Consider the following 25,352-nt stretch of genomic DNA (forward strand, 5'->3'; position numbering starts at 1 on the left):
CTGTGTGGCATTGACCTGGTCTCTAATTTGAGCTGCTGATAACCTGCGATTTCTGAGGCTGGTGACTCGGATAAACTTATCCTCAGAAGCAGAGGTGACTCTTGGTCTTCCTTTCCTGGGGCGGTCCTCATGTGAGCCGGTTTCTTTGTAGTGCTTGATGGTTTTTGCCACTGCACTTGGCGACACTTTCAAAGTTTTCCCAATTTTTTGGACTGACTGACCTTCATTTCTTAAAGTAATGATGTACACTCGTTTTTCTTTACTTAGAATTTGTATTATGGCAAGAAAAAAGCAGCAACAGTCTATTCAGTAGGACTATCAGCTGTGTATCCACCAGACTTCTGCACAACACAACTGATGGTCCCAACCCCATTTATAAGGCAAGAAATCCCACTTCGTAAACCTGACAGGGCACACCTGTGAAGTGAAAACCATTCCCGGTGACTACCTCTTGAAGCTCATCAAGAGAATGACAAGAGTGTGCAAAGCAGTCATCAAAGTAAAAGGTGGCTACTTTGAAGAGCCTAGAATATAAGACATAATTTCAGTTGTTTCACACTTCTTTGTTAAGTATATAATTCCACATGTGTTAATTCGTAGTTTTGTTGCCTTCAGTGTGAATGTACAATTTCCATAGTTATGAAAATACAGAAAAATCTTTAAATGAGAAGGTGTGTCCAAACTTTTTGTCTGTACTGTACATCCCTGACACTAAGGGTAAGAGAGTGGATTTTTTCCTACTCGTGTTACATGGCTTTTGCTGGAGTCAGACATTGCTCTACAGTCGAGCTATCTGATGATTGAACCGGAGTGAGTTTTCTTCCTTACGGAGGAAAGCAAATTTGAATACTTTTAACCAAGTAGCGCTGTCTGTAGGACAAGCCAGATATCCATATACCAATCTCCTCAAAACTTCATAAAGCCCATGATTGCTTTCATACAATCAGAGATGGGCAAACCCGAACAGTAAAGTTACGCGTCCGTACTGAACACCTATTATTCGGGCACAAACACCGGACATGGACTTCACCAGAAAGTCCAGGTTACTGTTCGGTTTCGGCTGCCCTAACACCAAGTGTTTGACGCGCTGTCATGCACTTGACAGTGCAGCAAACACTGTATGTTCGGGCCCCCATTCAAGTGAACGGTTTCTGGGTTCGGGTCCATTTACTGTTCTGGTACCCAAATGTTTTGTAACTGTTCGGCCGAACCCACCACAACTTATAAAAACAACTGGGGTGAAGGATCAGATGAAAGAATGGTCCATTATAGGAATTACACATACCTAATAAGCAATATAAAGACTTACCTGTGAAAAAGCCCAAAAATGCACACGAGGACTTCTCCTACAAAGTACAAAATACAGATGTTAAAAATAATATATAAATCAAATATTACAAAAACCCCAATGACAACAAGAGGTTTTGGATAATTTATTATAGGTGGAAAGTCCTAAATATGAACGTAACAGTGGAGGTTTCTGCATAATTGTGAATTTTCCATTATGGCTCCATATCGGAGTCTACAATAGAAGTTGAAGTAGGCTCATGACAAGGACATAACAGAAGGGATTACTATAGATGAGCAGATCTTTTGAAATCCAATTGACCAAATGTTCCAGAATATTTCAGTTTGAGGTGAAAATATGTGTAGAACAGTTCTTGGAGTCAATTCAACACATTTTAAGCTCCATAATGCAAACACAGCCTTACTATTGTCCAAATGACTTCCACCTATCTGGCTAGGAGAAAATAGATGGTAACCAGAGGTAATCAACAGCACATTTAACAACACACTGCAGTGTCAAACCTTTTAAGCTACCTATATTGTATAAACTGTCTAAAAATTATCCCTTTTTTGGGTGAGATGGCAGATGCATACATTGCTGCTATTTATAGAGAGGCAGTCCTAACATAAGAAGTCCTGGCATTTTCACATGGTTGGGTGTAACAATTATTCTTGTTTGGAGAATATCAAAGCTTTGCACTTTACTAAATGAGGAAGTTATAGCATTTTTTATTAGCCATCCAAAAATTATCCTGTTAGGGAGATAAAACAGGTGTACTGTAAAATTTTGAAGGTGAAGAAGTAATGGCCTCTCAACCAGAAGTGAAAAAGTATCTCTTTTTGTGGAGCTCCACTTTGGGGAAAAAAATTCCTTCCCGACTCCACATACGGCAATCAGACTAGTTCCCTGGATCAACGCCCTATCAAGGAATCTAGTGTATATACTCTGTAACATTATACTTTTCCAGAAAGGTATCCAGTCCCCTCTTAAATTTAAGTAATGAATCACTCATTACAACATCATACGGCAGAGAGTTCCATAGTCTCACTGCTCTTACAGTAAAGAATCCGCGTCTGTTATTATGCTTAAACCTTCTTTCCTCCAGACGTAGAGGATGCCCCCTTGTCCCTGTCTCAGGCCTGTGATTAAAAAGATCATCAGAAAGGTCTTTGTACTGTCCCCTCATATATTTATACATTAAAATAAGATCACCCCTTAGTCTTCGTTTTTCCAAACTAAATAGCCCCAAGTGTAATAACCTATCTTGGTATTGCAGACCCCCCAGTCCTCTAATAACCTTGGTTGCTCTTCTCTGCACCCGCTCCAGTTCAGCTATGTCTTTCTTATACACCGGAGACCAGAACTGTGCACAGTATTCTAAGTGTGGTCGAACTAGTGACTTGTATAGAGGTAAAATTATGTTCTCCTCATGAGCATCTATGCCTCTTTTACTGCATCCCATTATTTTATTTGCCTTTGTAGCAGCTGCCTGACACTGGCCCCTGAACATGAGTTTGTCATCCACCCATACACCCAGGTCTTTTTCATTAATGGTTTTGCCCAGAGTTTTAGAATTAAGCGCATAATTATACATCTTATTACTTCTACCCAAGTGCATGACCTTACATTTATCCCCATTAAAGCTCATTTGCCATTTATCAGCCCAAGCTTCTAGTTTACATAAATCATCCTGTAATATAAAATTGTCCTCCTCTGTATTGATTACCCTGCAGAGTTTAGTGTCATCTGCAAATATTGAAATTCTGCTCTGAATGCCCCCTACAAGGTCATTAATAAATATGTTAAAAAGAAGAGGGCCCAATACTGACCCCTGTGGTACCCCACTGCTAACCGCTACCCAGTCCGAGTGTGCTCCATTAATAACCACCCTTTGTTTCCTATCCCTGAGCCAGCTCTCAACCCACTTACACATATTTTCCCCTATCCCCATTATTCTTATTTTATGTATCAACCTTTTGTGTGGCACCGTATCAAAAGCTTTTGAAAAGTCCATATACACTACATCTACTGGGTTCCTTTGGTCCAGTCCGGAACTTACCTCTTCATAGAAACTGATCAAATTAGTCTGACATGAACGGTCCCTAGTAAACCCGTGCTGATACTGGGTCATGAGGTTATTCCTCTTCAGATACTCCAGTATAGCATCCCTTAGAATGCCCTCCAGGATTTTACCCACAGTAGAGGTTAAGCTTACTGGCCTATAATTTCCGATTTCAGTTTTTGTCCCCTTTTTGAATATTGGCACCACATTTGCAATACGCCAGTCCTGTGGTACAGACCCTGTTATTATGGAGTCTTTAAAGATTAAAAATAATGGTCTATCAATGACTGTAATTTATTCCTGCAGTACTCGGGGGTGTATCCCATCCGGGCCCGGAGATTTGTCAATTTTAGTGATTTTTAGACGCCGCCGCACTTCCTGCTGGGTTAAGCAGGTGACATTTAATTGGGAATTTTTATCACTAGTCATTTTGTCTACCATGGGATTTTCTTGAGTAAATACTGATGAAAAAAAGTCATTTAGCATATTGGCTTTTTCCTCATCCTCATCCACCATTTCACCCAGACTATTTTTAAGGGGGCCAACACTATCATTTTTTAGTTTCTTACTATTTATGTAGTTAAAGAATATTTTGGGATTATTTTTACTCTCTCTGGCAATGAGTCTCTCTGTCTCAATCTTTGCTGCCTTGATTTGCTTTTTACAGAATTTATTTAATTTTCTGTATTTAATGCCTCCTCACTACCTACTTCCTTTAATTCTCTATATTCTTTCTTTTTGTCCCTTACTGCGCCCCTTACAGCTCTATTTAGCCATATTGGTTTCCTCCTATTTCTAGTATGTTTATTCCCATATGGTATATACTGTGCACAGGTCTTATCCAGGATGCTAATAAATGTCTCCCATCTTATTTGTGTATTTTTGTGTCTCAGGATAGTATTTTTGTGTCTCAGGATATCGTCCCAGTTAATTGCACCAAGATCCTCTCTCATCCGTTGGAAATTTGCCCTCCTGAAGTTTAGTGTCCTTGTAACCCCTCTACTATAAATCTTATTAAAGGATACATGAAAACTTATTATTTTGTGATCACTATTCCCTCAGTGACCCCCAACCCTTATATTTGCTATGCGGTCTGGCCTGTTGGTTAATATTAGGTCTAGCAGTGCCCCACTTCTTGTTGGGTCCTGAACCAGTTGTCAGAGGTAATTGTCTCTCATAGTTGTCAGACCCCGATCACCTTTGCTGGAACTGCAGGTTTCTGTTCCCCAATCTATTTCAGGGTAGTTGAAGTCCCCCATAATAATGACTTCTCCTTGAGTCGCAGCTGCATCTATTTGCTTTACGAGGATATTCTCCATTGCTTCCATTATTTTTGGAGATTTATAACAAACCCCTATCAGTAATTTATTATTTTTTCCCCCTCCCCTTATCTCCACCCACAGGGATTCTACATTTTCATTACATTCACCTATATTATCACGCCGGATGGGTTTTAAGGACGATTTTACATATAGACACACCCCACCCCCTCGCTTATCTGTACGGTCATTTCTGAACAGACTATAACCCTGTAAATTAACAGCCCAGTCATGGCTCTCATCCAGCCACGTTTCAGATATCCCCACCATGTCATAATTATGCTCCAACACCATTAATTCTAATTCCTCCATGTTGCTGGCGAGGCTTCTGGCATTAGTATACATGCACTTGATGTTCCTCTCTGTACCTCTATTCTTTCTTAAATTATTAACTGTTCTGACCCCACCCCCCATGCCACCGCCACCCCCAACTTCCTTATTTGTGCCCAGGTCTCTATCTGCCTTATCTTCCCCTCCTATAAAATGAATACCCTCCCCCCCAATTCCTAGATTAAACACTCCTCCAACCTTCTAGCCATTTTCTCCCCCAGCACAGCTGCACCTTCCCCATTGAGGTGCAGCCCGTCCCTAGCGTAGAGCCTGTAGCCAACTGAGAAGTCGGCCCAGTTCTGCAGGAACCCAAACCTCTCCTTCCTACACCAATTCATGAGCCACTTATTAACCTCCCTAATCTCCCGTTGCCTCTCTGGCGTGGCGCGTGGTACAGGCAGGATTTCGGAGAATACCACGTTGGAGGTCCTTGCTTTCAGCTTGTGGCCTAATTCCCTGAAATCATCTTTAAGGACCTTCCACCTACCTCTAATTTTGTCATTTGTGCCAATGTGCACCATGACCGCTGGGTCCTCACCAGCCTCTCCCAGTAATCTGTCCACCCGATCAGCGATGTGTCGGACTCGAGCGCCAGGTAGGCAGCACACCGCTTGACGATCCCTGTCTTTGTGACAGATTGCCCTATCTGTTCCCCTAATAATTGAGTCCCCCACTACCAGCACCTGTCTGGCCTGCCCTGCTCTCCTATTTCCCTCCTTACTGGAACAGTCACTCCTCCGGCTTTCAGAGGACATGCCTGGCTGCAGCAGTGCTACCCCTGTACTGTCACCCCCCTCATCTGCCAACTTAGCAAAGTTATTGGGGTGAGCCAGATCAGGACTAGCCTCCCTGGCACTCTTCCCTCTGCCCTGCTTTCTAACTGTCACCCAGCTTGCTACTTCACCGTCCTGCAGCTCCATCCTACCATCCCCCCCCTCATCTGTCCCATTGAGCGTCTGCTCCGTGAGCAGAAGACTCCTCTCCATGTTGTCAATGGATCTCAGTGTTGCCAGCTGCACATTTAGATCCAGAATCCGGGCTTCCAAATGCACAACGTGCTCACATCTCGCACAGCAGTGTGCACCCTCGACCGGCTGCTCAAGGACTGCATACATGTGGCAAGACGTGCACTGGATGGCATTAACAATCGTGGAGCACATTGCCTAATGGGGATTGCACCAGACAGAACCGTTAAATAAAAAACAACAAATGCAAAGTATTAATAAAATACAGACAGCAATTCAGTAATTCCTCCCTCGGAAACTCCCTGAATCCAAAGTCACTGAAGGTAACAGACTAATCCTGGGGGTAAACCAATATGCCTGCTAAAAATATTGCAGAACATAGCTTGCGTTGTTCGCCAGAACCATCTAGTGCCCCATTGCTTCATTGTCATAACCCACTGCCATGGTTGGTTATGGCCAGCCTTGTAGTTATCATCTTTACTCTGACTTTCTGCCTCCTCCCTGCTTGAACCAAATATATATTTTCTCCACTTCCACCTGGTGCTTCTCTTCCATCTTCAAATCTTGGCTGCAGCATCTGACATGAACCTTGAGGGTCCTCAACAGATGCAGGGTAGCACTGTGCAAATTAGTGTTTTTCATCCAGTTCCTCTTGCTGATGTTTTTACCAGGATGAATGTAATATGGAGAGTACATAATTGATTTCACTAATGTCCCTACTGACAATTTTTTTGGTCTCTTCAAATAGCTTCAGTAGGCGACACACAACCCTCAATAGCTACAAATTTTGGATCTCAGAAAAACCCACCCATCCAGATTGACTCCTACATGATGTAGTCTGTCACGCTGTTTGTGCAATTGCAGCACCCAGAGTCCTGGTCGTTGCAGTAATGTTATTCTTCCACTAGGGGAAGTGATGTTACGTCTGGTGGCACCAAAGGAGTTCACCATACCAGGTATCACAAAACACACAACACACTTCACACTCCAGTCCACCAGGGGGAGCCTTGCTCCTATCTACTAGGGCACTCCTCACATTAGGGTAAAACTGGTGGGTTGGATAGAAAATTAGGCAGAAGCTGACTGGAGGGAGTAGGAGTCAGAAGTCAGAAGCTGACTGGGCTTTGCGCAGACAACACCTGTCAGGCAGACAGAGGGAAAAGGAGGAACATCGAAGCTGCAGACAGAGGGTCCCTGTCAGGGGTGGGATCCGGACAGAGGTCTAGCAAGACAGAGACACGGAGCTGTGCCTGCCCCACGTGCGGCAGCATCCTAAGAAAGGACACGAAGAGAATTGTATTGTAGGGAGTGAGAAACGAAGTCATAGCACAAGGAGAACAAAACCAGAAGGAGCCCTGTCCTGGGGGAGGCTGCCTCCTTCTGGAGCGCGGGCCGGTGGCCGGAACACCGAGGGAGTAATAGACTCTATGCTTTACTTCAGGGACCGGCAGGACAGTCAATTCCAAGTTGGCTGCCCGACCTTAATACCTAAGAAGACACGGTGGCAAATTGTGGGGGTCGGGGCGTCTCTAGGGTCCCTATAAACAAGCCTCAGGCCATCAGTCATACGAGTTTGTCCTATCCATACCAACTGGGGGACAGAGAGGAAGACATAACATCTACAACAGTTGTGAGGACATTACCGAGTTGCTCAGCAGGGAGGTACTACAACGCATGAGCGCTATAGGAAGGCTATTGAATTCCACCTGAATAAGGGAACTCTGGACTTTCCTTCAGACAGGCCGGACTCTGCCTACCCTGTGATCCGGTGTTAGGGCTAGCGGAACGCACCAAGTAAATATAGATGTTTTTATTGTTATTGGTGCGTTCGCAGCCCGGGGTCCACCGTGCAGGAGAACCTGCTGCTAGCAAACGGCGGCACTATATGGCGGTATGGACTAACTCTGTTAATTCACAGAGTAGCCGTGAAAGCAAAGCACTTTGCCATGTTAGACTTCACAGAGGCACAGGCTAACTACCCAAACAGAGAGCAGTCAGTGGTCATGCATGCACACAAAACTCCTCGCCAGAGGTGCCAGCATTCTAGGGGCTTATTTCAGCCAGGTCCCTGAATACATACAAATAGAATCTCCTCGCCGGAGGTGCCAGCATTCTAGGGGCTTATTTCAGCCGGGTCCCTGAACACAATCTTACGTGACCACACTGCGGCCATGCGAGCCTTAAATAGTTGCAGCATGTACAGGACCTTCCTAGAAGGACCAAGGAGAGACTGCCACAGAGTGTGAGCACCTACAGGACCTTCCTGAAGGACCAATATCCTTAGCTGCAGTATCTGATCATGTGACCCTCGATCTCCACTGAGAGATCTTACTATGGGCATGCTCAGAACGAGAAAAGCAGGACTTAGTCCCAGAAGCGTCTGCTTGCCGCTGCCCAGCACTGACTCCAATGGCAGAAGCAGGAAAATCAACAGTAACTCTTTGTACAGAGTCAGACTGAGCAAGATGCTGGGACCGACGTCTCCGCTGAGCAGGCTCCACTGCGGCAGGAGAAGAATGGGAGACTGCAGCGGAGATGGCCTGAGATTCCCCCTGTGCAGAGGTGGGAACTCGACCCCTAACATTACCCCCCTCTCCTAAGGCACCCCCTCCTTGGGCCTCGCTACGTTCGAAGGCAGCAATGAGCTGCGGAGCCCGAATGTGCTCAGCAGGCTCTCAGGACCGTAACCCTTCCTGTCCACCAATTAAAATTTTTTGCCATGTCCCAAAGGAAAAAGGATAATTTTTGATCCGTTTCTATAATGTAAAGTGCCTCTGTCAGCAGGATTGTTCTCAGTAACTACACACAGTGTCAGTACTGACTACACTGATACCTGGTGATGAAATCCGTCTTGTGGTTGTTGTGTAATCTTTATTTTCAGTTTTGAGTTAATGACATACTCGTGCTCCAGGGAGGCCTGTGGGAGAGGCTTTATGTGGTGCTCTGATTAGCTATTCATAATGCAGACTGCTGACAGGTCACTTATCCCTCACTGCCCCCTAGTTTACATAATGAATTTTATATATACATATTTGGAAAAAAAACCTTCTGCTTTTGTAATGTGTATATAATTAATATGGTGGCGGTTACCTCATTTAAAATAAATCCATTTGAAAATGGCGCCCGCCGAGCCTGCGCAGTAGCAGCTCTTGGTGATCTGATAGCAGCTACTGTTCAGGCGCCATTTTCAAATGGATTGTTTTTTTTTTTTTTATCAGGATAACCTCAACCATATTAATTAAATACACATTACACATGCAATTTTGCTGCAGCGCAGGGGCCACGGCCAGCTCTGGCCTGCAGAAGGGTTTGTTTTTTTTAGTATGTATATATAATATTCATCACATAAACTAGGGGGCGGGTTAGTGATGAAGCAGTGTCCTGTCAGCAGTCTGCATTATGAATAATCACAGCATCTCATGAAGACCCGCCCACAGCCCCGCCCAGGAGCACGAGCATATCATTAACTCAACTGAAAACAAAGATTACACTGCAACCACAAAATGGATTTCATTACCAGGTATCAGTGCAATCAGTATAATGGCACCAACATGACACGTCTGTGGGTTACTGTGCACAATAAGGCTGACAGAGGCAGTTTAAATGATAGAAACTGTTCAAAAATTATCCTTTTTTGGTAAATTACAGCTTTAGAGGCTCCTTCAACTCTTCATCAGGCATAGAATAACAAAAAAAAAAATCTGAAGAGTGGCACATTTATACACAACAGGAAACAAGAATAATGCAAAAGATAAGACAAGTGATGTGAAGCAGAACTACCATTATGGGAGAGGGATAAACAGTTGTGGCAGTAAATATTGGAACAGTTCATTGATAGGGAGTGTGAAAGTTTTATTGTCCTCTGACTGGGGTCTGGTTCATGGTCCTGATGCCCCCACCATGTCTGAGGAGCTAATTTCTAAATCGATGTAAAAAGACATAAATCCATGTGACACATTCATTCCTGCACTGAGACTGTCAAAGGTCATCATCCGCTTATATTCCCAGACTCTTCTGTCTCTCTGAGATTGTTAGTTACCTTTTAATACATGTAATTTCATGTCCATAATGCTGTGATCAGAGAGACAGAAATGTATTGCCACAGGTAACATAGTAACATGCATAGTAACATAGTTAGTAAGGCCGAAAAAAGACATTTGTCCATCCAGTTCAGCCTATATTCCATCATAATAAATCCCCAGATCTACGTCCTTCTACAGAACCTAATAATTGTATGATACAATATTGTTCTGCTCCAGGAAGACATCCAGGCCTCTCTTGAACCCTTCGACTGAGTTCGCCATCACCACCTCCTCAGGCAAGCAATTCCAGATTCTCACTGCCCTAACAGTAAAGAATCCTCTTCTATGTTGGTGGAAAAACCTTCTCTCCTCCAGATGCAAAGAATGCCCCCTTGTGCCCGTCACCTTCCTTGGTATAAACAGATCCTCAGCGAGATATTTGTATTGTCCCCTTATATACTTATACATGGTTATTAGATCGCCCCTCAGTCGTCTTTTTTCTAGACTAAATAATCCTAATTTCGCTAATCTATCTGGGTATTGTAGTTCTCCCATCCCCTTTATTAATTTTGTTGCCCTCCTTTGTACTCTCTCTAGTTCCATTATATCCTTCCTGAGCACCGGTGCCCAAAACTGGACACAGTACTCCATGTGCGGTCTAACTAGGGATTTGTACAGAGGCAGTATAATGCTCTCATCATGTGTATCCAGACCTCTTTTAATGCACCCCATGATCCTGTTTGCCTTGGCAGCTGCTGCCTGGCACTGGCTGCTCCAGGTAAGTTTATCATTAACTAGGATCCCCAAGTCCTTCTCCATGTCAGATTTACCCAGTGGTTTCCCGTTCAGTGTGTAATGTAGATCAATTCTTTTTTCTCTTATTGTATGGCGATGAGAGTTCATCCTTGTTCTCAGTTTCTGCCCTGTCTCCCCCACATACAGACCCCCAGTTGGACAGTTGGAGCGCCCCCAGACACAGGGCCACAAGTTCTCGGTACCGGGCCTCTCTGGTTCGGTTCTGAGGCTGTCATGGTGGCTAGACCCGGTCCGCGACCCTGCTAAGGGGCGTCCAATAAAGGTGGTGCAGTCTATCAGGGGTTCGTGACGCCACCTGTGGTGTTCGGTCAGGGTGACCGACGCTGCTGTGGGGTCCGCTGGGGTGATGGAATGGCAGCTGGATGGTATACCTTCCCACAGGTGAAGTATATCCCCAGGGCTTCCCAGTAAGGTGGATGGTAATGGTGTGAGGTGCAGTCAATAACGAGGACTCAAGATTGCAGTCTCTTTACCTCTTTACTGAAGACTTCAAGATCCTCAATCCAGAGCACGCTTAACAGGGCTATCAGAGACCGGCCGGTCCGATGGGCACTTCCAGAGTTTCCCTCGCAGATGGAAATCATTGCCTACCACTAGCGCCTATGTGTTGTAGTCCTACCCTGCTGAGCATTCAGAATAGTCCTCACAACTGCTGTTCTCGTTCGTTCGTTCTCTACAGCTCTCTCTCTCTTTCTTTTGGTTCCAGATTTTTCTAGTTCAACGTCCCCCAGGTATGTTATGGCTAGGACGCACCCATATGACGGGAAGGCTTGGAGTTCTTCCGGGACCCTAGAGACGCCCCTCTCCCACAGTTGCCCCCTATGTCTTCGTAGGTGTTTAGGTGAGACAGCCAACCTATAATTAACTGTCCTGCGGAGTTCGAAGTAAGGCCTAGAGTCAGTTACTCCCGTGGTGTTCCGGCCACCAGCTACGCGCCTCAGTAGGATGTTGCCTCGGTCTCACGGCACGACTCTTACTGGTTCTCCTTTGTGCTTGATCTCGTTTACACTGTTCCACAATATCCTTCCCTTCGTGTCTCTCTCTTGGATACCGCCGCGGGGTGTGCAGGTGCGGTTCCATTACGTTCTGTTCTGTTTGCTAGGCACCTGCCAGGTTCCCACGCCTGACAGGGGCCCCCCTGTGCCTTCTCCCTGCAACACCCCCTGCCACGGGATGTTGCCTGAATCCAACCCAGTCAGCTTCTAACTAACTTCCTATCCAACCCCTAGTTTTACCAATGTGAGAAGTGGCCAAGTAAATAAAGCCCTTTGCTCCCCCTAGTGGCCGGAGTGTGAAGTGTAATGTGTTCTGGTGATACCTGGTCAGGAGAACTCCTTCAGTGCCATCAGACGTACCATCACTCCCCTTAGTGGCAGAGTGTCATACTGCAACGACCAGGTCTCTGGGGCGCTGCACATTTAGTACAAATAATTAGGTACACCACATTAGAAGTGATGCAGCTGAAAGTACCTGGGATCTTGTAGTCCTGATGTGAATTGGTGATCTTTATCTTGTCCGTAGTCATTATAAATGGACAGGTTTTACATTTTTTCTGGTTGCAAGGAAAGGTTCCTGCAGCTGATGGGGAGGACAATGATACTTCTTAGATTTGGGGGATGCCTAAAACACAGTAGTGGGGGGTCTGGAAAAATGGATTGTAAGTGGGCACCTTTTTGTAGTAAGGGTATGTGCACATGCTGCGGATCCGCAGCTGCGGGTCCGCAGCGGTTTCCCATGCGTTTACAGTATAATGTAAACCTATGGGAAACGAAATCTGCAGTGCCCATGCTGCAGAAAAAACGCACGGAAATGCAGCGGTTTACATTCCGCAGCATGTCAATTCTTTGTGCGGATTCTGCTGCGGGTTTAAACCTGCTCCAATAGAAAACTGCAGGAGTAAACCCGCAGCGGAATCCGCAATAGAAACTGGGATAAATCCGCAGGAAAAAGCGCAGCCCTCACAGATACAGTTAGGGCCAGAAATATTTGGACAGTGACACAATTTTCGCGAGTTGGGCTCTGCATGCCACCACATTGGATTTGAAATGAAACCTCTACAACAGAATTCAAGTGCAGATTGTAACGTTTAATTTGAAGGGTTGAACAAAAATATCTGATAGAAAATGTAGGAATTGTACACATTTCTTTACAAACACTCCACATTTTAGGAGGTCAAAAGTTATTGGACAAATAAACATAACCCAAACAAAATATTTTTTTTTCAATATTTTGTTGCAAATCCTTTGGAGGCAATCACTGCCTTAAGTCTGGAACCCATGGACATCACCAAACGCTGGGTTTCCTCCTTCTTAATGCTTTGCCAGGCCTTTACAGCCGCAGCCTTCAGGTCTTGCTTGTTTGTGGGTCTTTCCGTCTTAAGTCTGGATTTGAGCAAGTGAAATGCATGCTCAATTGGGTTTAGATCTGGAGATTGACTTGGCCATTGCAGAATGTTCCACTTTTTGGCACTCATGAACTCCTGGGTAGCTTTGGCTGTATGCTTGGGGTCATTGTCCATCTGTACTATGAAGCGCCGTCCAATCAACTTTGCAGCATTTGGCTGAATCTGGGCTGAAAGTATATCCCGGTACACTTCAGAATTCATCCGGCTACTCTTGTCTGCTCTTATGTCATCAATAAACACAAGTGACCCAGTGCCATTGAAAGCCATGCATGCCCATGCCATCACGTTGCCTCCACCATGTTTTACAGAGGATGTGGTGTGCCTTGGATCATGTGCCGTTCCCTTTTTTCTTCCCATCATTCTGGTACAGGTTGATCTTTGTCTCATCTGTCCATAGAATACTTTTCCAGAACTGAGCTGGCTTCTTGAGGCGTTTTTCTGTCTATTTTTGTTATTGATGAATGGTTTGCATCTAGATGTGAACCCTTTGTATTTACTGTCATGGAGTCTTCTCTTTACTGTTGACTTAGAGACAGATACACCTACTTCACTGAGAGTGTTCTGGACTTCAGTTGATGTTGTGAACGGGTTCTTCTTCACCAAATTAAGTATGCGGCGATCATCCACCACTGTTGTCATCCGTGGACGCCCAGGCCTTTTTGAGTTCCCAAGCTCACCAGTCAATTCCTTTTTTCTCAGAATGTACCCAACTGTTGATTTTGCTACTCCAAGCATGTCTGCTATCTCTCTGATGGATTTTTTCTTTTTTTTCAGCCTCAGGATGTTCTGCTTCACCTCAATTGAGAATTCCTTTGACCGCATGTTGTCTGCTCACAGCAACAGCTTCCAAATGCAAAACCACACACCTGGAATCCACCCCTGACCTTTTAACTACTTCATTGATTACAGGTTAACGAGGGAGACGCCTTCAGAGTTAATTGCAGCCCTTAGAGTCCATTGTCCAATTACTTTTGGTCCCTTGAAAAAGAGGACGCTATGCATTACAGAGCTATGATTCCTAAACCCTTTCTCCGATTTGGATGTGGAAACTATCATATTGCAGCTGGGAGTGAGCACTTTCAGCCCATATTACATATATAATTGTATTTCTGAACATGTTTTTGTAAACAGCTAAAATAACAAAACTTGTGTCACTGTCCAAATATTTCTGGCCCTAACTGTACGTGTGCACATAACCTAATGGTTGTAATTTCCGTGCAGCTCCCCTTAGCACCTCCAGATTTGGATTGTAGGTGACTACTAGAGGCTCCCGGTTATTTTCTTCTTTAGATTTGTAATGTAGCAGGTGATTCCTTGATATTCTGGTGGCTCTTGTGATCTGGTTTTGAATTGTTCTTGGATGGTCGCCCTGATTCAAAAAGATCTTTCTGAGGCGACCAAGGTGCTCATCCCAATCCATGGGGTTGGAACATATATGATTGTATCTGATGGCTTGGCTGTAGATAATAGAGTTTTTTATGTGTTTTGAATGGAAACTGTCCCATTTAAGGTATGTTGGACGGTCGATTGGCTTCTGATACAGGGATGTCTCTATTTTATTGTTCTGCAGCTTAATGATGGTGTCTAGGGTTGAGCGAAACGGATCGTTCATTTTCAAAAGTCGCCGACTTTTGGCAAAGTCGGGTTTCATGAAACCCGACCTGACCCCTGTGTGGGGTCGGCCATGCGGTACGCGACTTTCGCGCCAAAGTCGCGTTTCAATGACGCAAAAAGCGCCATTTCTCAGCCAATGAAGGTGAACGCAGAGTGTGGGCAGCGTGATGACATAGGTCCTGGTCCCCACCATCTTAGAGAAGGGCATTGCAGTGATTGGCTTGCTGTCTGCGGCGTCACAGGGGCTATAAAGGGGCGTTCCCGCCGACCGCCATCTTACTGCTGCTGATCTGAGCATAGAGAGGTTGCTGCCGCTTTGTCAGAAGCAGGGATAGCGTTAGGCAGGGTCCATTAACCCCCAAACCGCTTGTGCTGTAGCGATTTCCACAGCCCAACACCACCTTCGGTGTGCAGGGATAGTGGAAGCTACATTTTTTTTTTTTCCCTCAGCGCTGTAGCTCATTGGGCTGCCCTAGAAGGCTCCCCGATAGCTGCATTGCTGTGTGTACGCCGCTGTGCAAACCAACTGCTTTTTTCAAAGCACAAATCCTCTTGTTCCTTCCTTTCTGCACAGCTATCTTGTTTGTTTGTCCACACTTTTTATTTAATTTGTGCATCAGTCCACTCCTTATTGCTGCCTGCCATACCTGGCTGAGATTACTGCAGGGAGATAGTAATTGTAGGACAGTTCCTTTTTTTTTTTTTTTTTCCCCTAAAAAATAAGTTGTGGGAGATTAAGATTTGCATTTCTGCTAGAGTGCCATCCCTGTGTGTGCCATCTCTCTCACATAGTGGGCCATAGAAAGCCTTTTTATTTTTCTGTTTTTTTTTGTGGGGTTTAAAAATTCTCCCTGAAAAAAAAAAAGCAGTGGGAGATTAATATTGGCCTTTGGGCTTGTGTGCCAGTCCTGAGTGTGCCATCTCTCTCTCAAATAGTGGGCCATAGAAAGCCTATTTTTTTTTTTTTTGTTATTGGGTTTCTAAATTCTCCCTGAAAAAATAACAAAAAAATCAGTGGGAGATTAATATTGCCCTTTCTGCTTGTGTGCCACTCCTGACTTCAGGGTGTGCCATCTCTCTCTCAAATAGTAGGCCATAGAAAGCCTATTTGTTTTTTTTTATTTGGTTTCTAAATTCTCCCTGAAAAAATCATTTTTTTAAATTTTGTTTCTATAGTCTCCCTGAAAAAATAAAAAAAATCAGTGGGAGATTAATATTGCCCTTTCTGCTTGTGTGCCAGTCTTGACTCCTGGGTGTGCCATCTCTCTCTCTCAAATAGTGGGCCATAGAAAGCCTTTTTTTTTTAATTTGGTTTCTAAATTCTCCCTGAAAAAATCCAAAAACAAAGTGGGAGATCAATATTGACATTTCTGCTTGAGTGACAGTCCTGCGTGTGTGGCATCTCTCTCATTTGGTGCCACCGAAAACAGAGTGTGTAACATTGTGCCTGATTTTCGTTGTGGTCTCACCCACCTGTAAAGGGATATCTAAATCATAGTGAAGTTATAGCTCACCGTGTAAGTTGTTTGACAGCAACAAATACCGTTACTTTGGTTACGTTTTTAAAACAATGAGGAAGTCTGGTGGAAGAGGTCGTGGCCGTGGGCGTTCATTGTCAGCTGGTAATGATGGTAGTGGTAGTGGAGCATCAGGTGGTCGTGGGAAAAAAAATATTGCACCTAAGTCTGGAGCTGTGGAGCCAGGTTCGTCGTCTGGCTACAGAAGGCCTCGAACGCTCCCTTTTCTTGGAGTAGGAAAACCGCTTTTAAAGCCGGAGCAGCAAGAGCAAGTTTTGGCTTACCTTGCTGACTCAGCCTCTAGCTCTTTTGCCTCCTCTTTTGAAACTGGTAAATGTAAAAGCAGCGCGTCGTTAGTGGATGTTCACGGTCAGGGACAAGTCGCTTCCTTGTCCTTTTCAGCAAAAACAACAACAGAGAAGGATGCAGCAGGCGACACAACGGGTTACTCCATGGAGCTCTTTACACATACCGTCCCTGGCTTAGAAAGTGAAGCAGTTAACAGGCCATGCCCATTACAAGTTGAATCTGACATGGAGTGCACTGATGCACAGCCACAGCCAGACTACTATGCTGGTCCTTTGACTCAGACCACAACATTGCCCTCGCAGGGTAATGATCAAGAATCAGACCCTGATGAGACTATGTTGCCCCGTCACGAAAGCTCTACCACCGACCGACACGGTGACACAGACGAAGTTGCACACGAGCTACAAGAAGAGGTAATAGATGACCCAGTTGTTGACCCCGATTGGCAGCCATTGGGGGAACAGGGTGCAGGCGGCAGTAGTTCTGAAGAGGAGGAGGAGGGGCCGCAGCAGGCATCAACATCGCAACAGGTTCCATCTGCCGGGCCCGTAGATGGGACAAAACGGGTGGCAAAGCCAAAAACTGTTGGAGGACAGCGTGTCCATCCGGTTAAAGCTCAGTCTGCAATGCCTGAAAAGGGATCCGAGGCTCGAAAGAGTGAAGTCTGGCATTTTTTTAAACAACATCCAATTGATCAGCACAAAGTCATCTGTCAAAAATGTTCAACTACCTTAAGCAGAGGACAGAATCTGAAAAGTCTCAATACAAGTTGCATGCATAGACATTTAACCACCATGCATTTGCAAGCCTGGACTAACTACCAATCGTCCCTTAAGGTTGTAGCACCCTCGGCCAATGAAGCTAGTCACCAACGCTACATCCCTGCCGTCACTGTAAAGCCACCATTTTCCGCACCACCTGCAGTATCTGTGCAGGTTTCTTTGCCAGGCCAAAGCAGTCAGGGTCAGGGAATCACCAGTTTCGTAGTAGGAAACACTGCATCTAGGGCACAGGCGGAAACAATGCCGTCTACAACCGTCTCTCAGTCTGCCATGTCCACCGGCACACCCGCTAGTTCCACGATCTCCAGCTCTCCAGTCCAGCTCACCCTACATGAGACTCTGGTTAGAAAAAGGAAGTACTTATCCTCGCATCCGCGTACACAGGCTTTGAACGCCCACATAGCTAGACTAATCTCGTTAGAGATGATGCCCTACCGGTTAGTTGAAAGTGAAGCTTTCAAAGCCCTGATGGACTACGCTGTACCACGCTACGAGCTTCCCAGTCGACACTTCTTTTCGAGAAAAGCCATCCCAGCCCTCCACCAGCATGTTAAAGAGCGCATCGTCCATGCACTCAGGCAATCTGTGAGTACAAAGGTGCCCCTGACAACAGATGCATGGACCAGTAGGCATGGCCAGGGACGTTACGTGTCCATCACGGCACACTGGGTGAATGTGGTGGATGCAGGGTCCACAGGGGACAGCAATTTCGGGACAGTTCTGCCTAGCCCACGGTCTAGGAAACAGTTGGCTGTAGGTGTTCGCACCCCCTCCTCCTCCTCCTCCTCTTCGTCCTTCCGCAGAAGCGAGAGCTCGTCAACAAACCGCAGTCGCCAAACCACTCCATCCGCAGCTGGCACTGTTGCACACCAGTTGTCCCATTATGGGGCAGCTACTGGCAAGCGTCAGCAGGCTGTATTGGCTATGAAGTGTTTGGGCGACAACAGACACACCGCGGAAGTTCTGTCCGAGTTCTTGCAGACAAACGCAGTCGTGGCTGGGCACAGTAGATCTTGAGGCAGGCAAGGTAGTGAGTGATAACGGAAGGAATTTCATGGCTGCCATCTCCCTTTCCCAACTGAAACACATTCCTTGCCTGGCTCACACCTTAAACCTGGTGGTGCAGTGCTTCCTGAAAAGTTATCCGGGGTTATCCGGCCTGCTCCTCAAAGTGCGCGGACTTTGCTCACATATCCGCCGTTCGCCCGTACACTCCAGCCGTATGCAGACCTATCAGCGGTCTTTGAAACTTCCCCAGCATCGCCTAATCATAGACGTTGCAACAAGGTGGAACTCCACACTGCACATGCTTCAGAGACTGTGTGAACAGAGGCGGGCTGTTATGTTTTTGTGGGAGGATACACATACACGGGCAGGCAGTAGGATGGCCGACATGGAGTTGTCAGGTGTGCAGTGGTCGAAGATACAAGACATGTGTCAAGTCCTTCAGTGTTTTGAGGAATGCACATGGCTGGTTAGTGCAGACAACGCCATAATAAGCATGAGCATCCCCCTAATGCGTCTGCTGATGCAAAGTTTGACGCACATAAAGGAGCAGGCATCTGCAGCCGAGGAAGAGGAAAGCCTTGACGACAGTCAGCCATTGTCTGGTCAGGGCAGTGTACAGGACGAGGTAGCGGGCGAACAGGAGGAGGAGGACGAGGAGGATGATGGGGATGAGTATTTTTTTATTGAGGAAGCTTCTCCGGGGCCACTGGAAATTGGTGGCGTGGCAAGGCCGGGTTCTGGGTTTCTGAGGGACACAAGTGACGTAGATGTGCCTGAAACTGCCCCTCAACCAAGCACAACCGCAGATTTGACAACTGGAACTTTGGCACACATGGCGGATTATGCCTTACGTATCCTCAAAAGGGACACACGCATTACGAAAATGATGAACGATGACAATTACTGGTTGGCCTGCCTCCTTGATCCTCGCTATAAAGGCAAATTGCAAAATATTATGCCACATGACAACTTGGAACTAATATTAGCAACCAAACAATCAACTCTTGTTGACCGTTTGCTTCAGGCATTCCCAGCACACAGCGCCCGTGATCGTTCTCACACGAGCTGCAGGGGGCAGCAGACCAGAGGAGTTAGAGGGGCAGAAATCAGAAGTGGCGTTGGACAGAGGGGTTTTCTGACCAGGTTGTGGAGTGATTTTGCTATGACCGCAGACAGGACAGGTACTGCAGCATCAATTCAAAGTGACAGGAGACAGCATTTGTCCAGTATGGTTACTAACTATTTTTCATCCCTTATCGATGTTCTACCTCAACCGTCATTCCCATTTGATTACTGGGCATCAAAATTAGACACCTGGCCAGAATTGGCAGAATATGCATTGCAGGAGCTTGCTTGCCCGGCAGCTAGTGTCCTATCAGAAAGAGTATTCAGTGCTGCAGGTTCAATATTAACCGAAAAAAGGACTCGTCTGGCCACCCAAAATGTTGATGATCTAACCTTCATTAAAATGAACCACAACTGGATTTCGAATTCTTTTGCCCCACCTTGCCCGGCCAACACCTAGCTTTCCTATGAAAAGGTATTGCCTGTGGACTACTCTGAATGACTTTACCAATCTCGTAATTTGCAGCAGCTGATTGTCCAGCATACGACATGTTTACACCTCCCTAAATGGCCAAACTCCCCACACGGGGCTGTGGTATCGCGACTTGGCGCAAGCACCCGTGAGAGTGCAGTTTGTCTGAAGAGGTGGGTGTGCCCGCTTTTGGTGGACGGCATTGCCACTGGGTCCCTCATAGTACAATAAAGTGTCTCTGGCGGTGGTGGTGCGCACCCAACGTCAGACACACTGTTGTAACATGAGGGGCCCTGGGCCTGTACCGCCGGCCACAAGAGAGTTCACCCACCCCCAGCTCAAACATTGCTCTACCACTTGCACAATTATCTCACAGTTACACCTATGTTTAGTCTATGCGCTGACATCCGTAAATTCCTGCCACTGACAATACCATTGTGTTGACATGTATGATGGTACTTAACATAGTCAGGGGCAGTGTCCTATATTTACCCAAGTAAATACTTTGTGCCAAATTACTAGGTCTGAAACTACGCAGAGGAGCCCAACCCTGTACCTAATGATTGCACCCTTTTGGTTTTTCTTTTTGTTGTAATGCGAGACATTAACATGTATTGATTTTTTGGGACTACTAACTGGCAGACACTCATTACAATCGTCCGCCGCTGACAACACCAATGGTGCCCACTGCCTGTGTACCCCTGCAAGAGAATTCAAAGTGCCTACAGCCCAATTTTATTATGTTAGGTCTTCGAAGCCTGTCTGCGGTCCCTTCTTTCTACTACTCCTCCACTGACCAGACCACTGCTGCCCGTGTACCCCTGGAACCTATTTAAAAGTGCCTACAGCCCAATGTTATTATGTTAGGCCTTCGAAGCCTGTCTGCGGTCCGTTCTTTCTACTACTCCTCCACTGACCAGAACACTGCTGCCCGTGTACCCCTGGAACCAATGTTAAAGTGCCTACAGCCCAATTTTATTATGTTAGGCCTTCGAAGCCTGTCTGCGGTCCGTTCTTTCTACTACTCCTCCACTGACCAGACCACTGCTGCCCGTGTACCCCTGGAACCAATTATAAAGTGCCTGCAGCCCAATTTTATTATGTTAGGCCTTCGAAGCATGTCTGCAGTCCCTTCTTTGTACTACTCCTCCACTGACCAGACCACTGCTGCCCGTGTACCCCTGGAACCAATTATAAAGTGCCTACAGCCCAATGTTATTATGTTAGGCCTTCGAAGCCTGTCTGCGGTCCGTTCTTTCTACTACTCCTCCACTGACCAGAACACTGCTGCCCGTGTACCCCTGGAACCAATTATAAAGTGCCTACAGCCCAATGTTATTATGTTAGGCCTTCGAAGCCTGTCTGCGGTCCGTTCTTTCTACTACTCCTCCACTGACCAGACCACTGCTGCCCGTGTACCCCTGGAACCAATGTTAAAGTGCCCACAGCCCTAATTTATTATGTTAGGCCTTCGAAGCCTGTCTGCGGTCCCTCCTTCCACTAGGCCTCCACTGACCTGTCTACTGCTGCCCGTGTTCCCCTGGAACCAAATTTAAAGTTCCTACAGCCCAATTTTATTATGTTAGGCCTTCGAAGCCTGTCTGCAGTCCCTCCTTCCACTAGGCCTCCACTGACCTGTCTACTGCTGCCCGTGTTCCCCTGGAACCAATGTTAAAGTGCCTACAGCCCAATTTTATTATGTTAGGCCTTCGAAGCCTGTCTGCGGTCCATTCTTTCTACTACTCCTCCACTGACCAGACCACTGCTGCCCGTGTACCCCTGGAACCAATGTTAAAGTGCCTACAGCCCAATTTTTTTTGTTAGGCATTCGAAGCCTGTCTGCAGTCCTTCCTTCCAATAGTTCTCCACTGACCAGACCAATGCTGGCCGTGTACCCCTGGAACCCAGCTGAAAGTGCATGGAGCCTCCTTTTTTTCTTTGTTTTATATTTAGAAAGCCCAGATGAACTACGCTGTACCACGGTTCAAGCTACCCAGTCGAAATTTCTTTTGCGAGAAAAGCCATCCCAGCCCTCCACCGGCATGAAAAAGTCTGCATTGTCATAGCACTCAGGCAATCAAACAGTAGAAAGGTGCACCTGACAAGAGACGCATGGACCAGTAGGCATGTCCACAAAAAGTTACGTGTCCATTAGGGTGCGCTGGGTTAATGTGTTGGATGCATGGTCCACAGGGGACAGCCTACAAAGTCTGTCTGCAGTCCCTAATTCAAATTGTCCTCCGCTGACCACACCACTGCTGCACGTGTACCCCTGGAACCAATTTTAAAGTGCCTACAACCTAATTTTGTTATGTTAGGCCTACTACGCCTGTCTGCGGTCCCTCCTTCCAATACTCGTCCACTGACCACATCACTGCTGCCCGTGTACCCCTGGAACCAATTTTAAAGTACCTACAGCCAAATTTTGTTATGTTAGGCCTACTACGCCTGTCTGCGGTCCCTCCTTCCACTAGTCCTCCACTGACCTGACCACTGCTGCCCGTGTACCCCTGGAACCTTTTTTAAACTGCATTGAGGCAATTGTTTTGTTTAAGGCCTACTACCTGTGTCTGTCTGCGCCACTCAATACAGCTGTCCTCCTTTTAAAAAAGCTGAGCGTCAATAGTCTGGTTTTCAGCCTATAGGAATTTGACAACTGCATTGGGGCTACTACTTCGCTACGGCCTACTAACGGTGTCTTCCGCTCCAAGGTGTTCCCCAGGTTTCCTCGCCATTGCTTCAATCTTCTAGCTCATCTTAAGTAGTTGTTGAAAACAACACTGCATTAGGCCTACAAGTTGGGTCTGGGGTGTAGAGACGGTGTGTTCCACTCCAAGGTGTTCCCCAGGTTGCCTCTCCATTGCTTCAATCTTCATGCTCTCGTTTAGTAGTTGTTGAAAACAACACTGCATTAGGCCTACTAGTTGGGTCTGGGGTGTAGAGACGGTGTGTTCCACTCCAAGGTGTTCCCCAAGTTTCGTCCACATTGCTTCGATCTTCCTACTCTCGTTTAGTAGTTGTTGAAAACTACACTGCATTAGGCCTACAAGTTGGGTCTGGGTTGTAGAGACGGTGTCTTCCGCTCCAAGGTGTTCTCCAGGTTGCCTCTCCATAGCTTCGATCTTCTAGCTCTCGTTAAGTAGTTGTTGAAACAACACTGCATTAGGCCTACAAGTTGGGTCTGGGTTGTAGAGACGGTGTCTTCCGCTCCAAGGTGTTCTCCAGGTTGCCTTTCCTGAGCTTCTATCTTCAGGCTCTTGTTAAATAGTTGTTAAATGGAACAACTGCATTTGGCGTACTAGTTGGTTTGGGGCCTACAAACAGTGTCTGCCGCTCCTTGCTGTTCTCCTGGTTTCCTGTCCTGAAATTCCATTTTCAGGCTCTCGTTAAGTAGTTGTTAATGTTAGACTTCATTTGGCCTACTAGTTGGGTTGGGGCCTACTATCGGTGTCTGCCACTCCTTGCTGTTCTCCTCCACTGAACAAAGCTGTGCCGCCTGTTTACTACTGTTGCCAATTTTGAACTGCATTTAGACTACTTACTGATTTGGGCCTATTCTCTGTGTCAGCCTCTCATTCCAGTTGTCCTCCACTGAACAAAGCAATGCCCCCTGGTTAGTCCTGTTACCAATTTTGAACTGCATTTAGCCCACTTTATTCTTTGGGCCCATATCTGTTTCCCCCTCATCCTGCCCATTGCCCAGCCAGTGATAGATGAGTCTGCTGGTACATTGACCCATAACGCAACATTCCCCGTGCACGCTACACAGCAAGATTGTGACCCTGCTGAAAGTCAGGTTCCTCTTCCCGCATACCATACCACCTTACACGGGGACAAAGAGGAAGGTGCAGATGAAAGTGCAGGTTCCTTCATCAGGTGGGGGGAGGAATACTAGTTGGCGACGTCACTGGCACAGGGCCTCTCATAGTACTCAAAAGTGTTGCTGCCGGTGGGAGGCGCCCCCGCCGTACAAACACACCGCTGTACTTTGAGGGGCCCTGTGCCAGTGCCAATGCCAACGAGTGGGCCCCCCCTGCTTGCTCAGGATCACAGCACTTGCAAAGTTGAAATACTTACCTCTCCCTGCTCCACTGCCGTGACGTGGTCCAGATTTCCTGGGCCCACTAATTACTTGAACCAGCCCTACCCCCCACAACTTTAGCCAAATGACCCCCAATTTCAAATGCCTTCCAATTATTATAAGCTAAATTACGATTGACAAGCTTCTGTAACAAGAATGGATGTTTTTGCCATTAAAATGGGCAGTGTAGGTGTTTTCCTGGCCTCCACTCACTGCCGACTATGCTCCCCCATTGACTTGCATTGGGTTTCGTGTTTCGGTCGATCCCGACTTTACGTCATAATCGGCCGATTCCACTCGACTCGACTTTTGAGATAGTCGGGTTTCGCGAAACACGGCTCGACTCTAAAAAGGTCAAGGTCGCTCAACCCTAATTGTGTCCAATAAGTTAATTTCAGTGCAGGAGTAGTTGAGTGTCAAGTTGATGGTGGGATGAAATTGTATAAACTGTTCATGGAACGTCTTTAGCTGCGGCTCAGACTCCGTCCAGATGATTAAAATGTCATCAATGTTGCGGTAGTACGCCAGAGGCCTGATGGGACATGAGGACAAAAAGTCGCTTTCAAGCTTGGCCATGAAAAGATTTGCATACTGGGTGGCCATCTTACTTCCCATCGCTGTGCCAGTCTCCTGTAGATAGATCTTCTTGTCAAACTCAAAGTAATTGTGGGTGAGGATGAATATTATAAGTTTCACCACAGAATTTGCATCGGTCCCTGCGTTTTCCAGGAAGAATTTGCAGGCATTTAATCCATCCTGGTGTGGGATATTGGAGTACAAAGATTCCACATCCATGGTGGCCAGGATGGTTCCTTCTGGTAGAAGACCTATTGCTGATAGTTTATTCAATAGGCCAGTTGTGTCCTGAATGAAGCTGGGTGTATCCTTTACCAGGGGTTTAAGAATACCCTCTACCCACCCAGATACCTGCTCAGTAAGGTGCCCACACATGAGATAATTGGTCTTCCTGGATTTCCAGATTTGTGGATTTTGTTAAGCCCTTGGACATTAATAAGGCTGTCTTTGTATTACAAAGCTCAACAGGGATTCAATACAGTCCTACGATAATTTCAAGTGTTACACATCTATTTCTATAACACACTGGAATACATTTATCTTTAGGACATTTGGGATTTGTGACAAATTTATTCATTTCAAATCAAATTCTCAAGGACAATTGGGCAAAGTCAGCGAGTTCGAATTTCAAATGGTTCAATCATCTCTAGTTCTAGGACATTGTGAGGAACGCTAGTAATATCGGGGACAGGAGCAGAAAACACCATGATGGAGATCAGAAA

The 25,352-nt window shown here is 46.1% G+C and overlaps 1 protein-coding gene across 1 annotated transcript in view; it reads right to left on the reverse strand.

Moving 5' to 3' along the window:
* LOC138658224 (receptor-type tyrosine-protein phosphatase alpha-like) overlaps nt 1–25,352 on the reverse strand; it is a 210,577-nt gene that overhangs the window by 56,418 nt on the left and 128,807 nt on the right. Inside the window, exon 13 of the mRNA XM_069745730.1 lies at nt 1,310–1,346. Coding sequence (XP_069601831.1) covers nt 1,310–1,346 — 37 coding nt within the window. The remainder of the gene's footprint in view (nt 1–1,309; nt 1,347–25,352) is intronic.

Source organism: Ranitomeya imitator, chromosome 1 (genome assembly GCF_032444005.1).
Source record: "Ranitomeya imitator isolate aRanImi1 chromosome 1, aRanImi1.pri, whole genome shotgun sequence".
Lineage (NCBI taxonomy): Eukaryota > Metazoa > Chordata > Amphibia > Anura > Dendrobatidae > Ranitomeya > Ranitomeya imitator.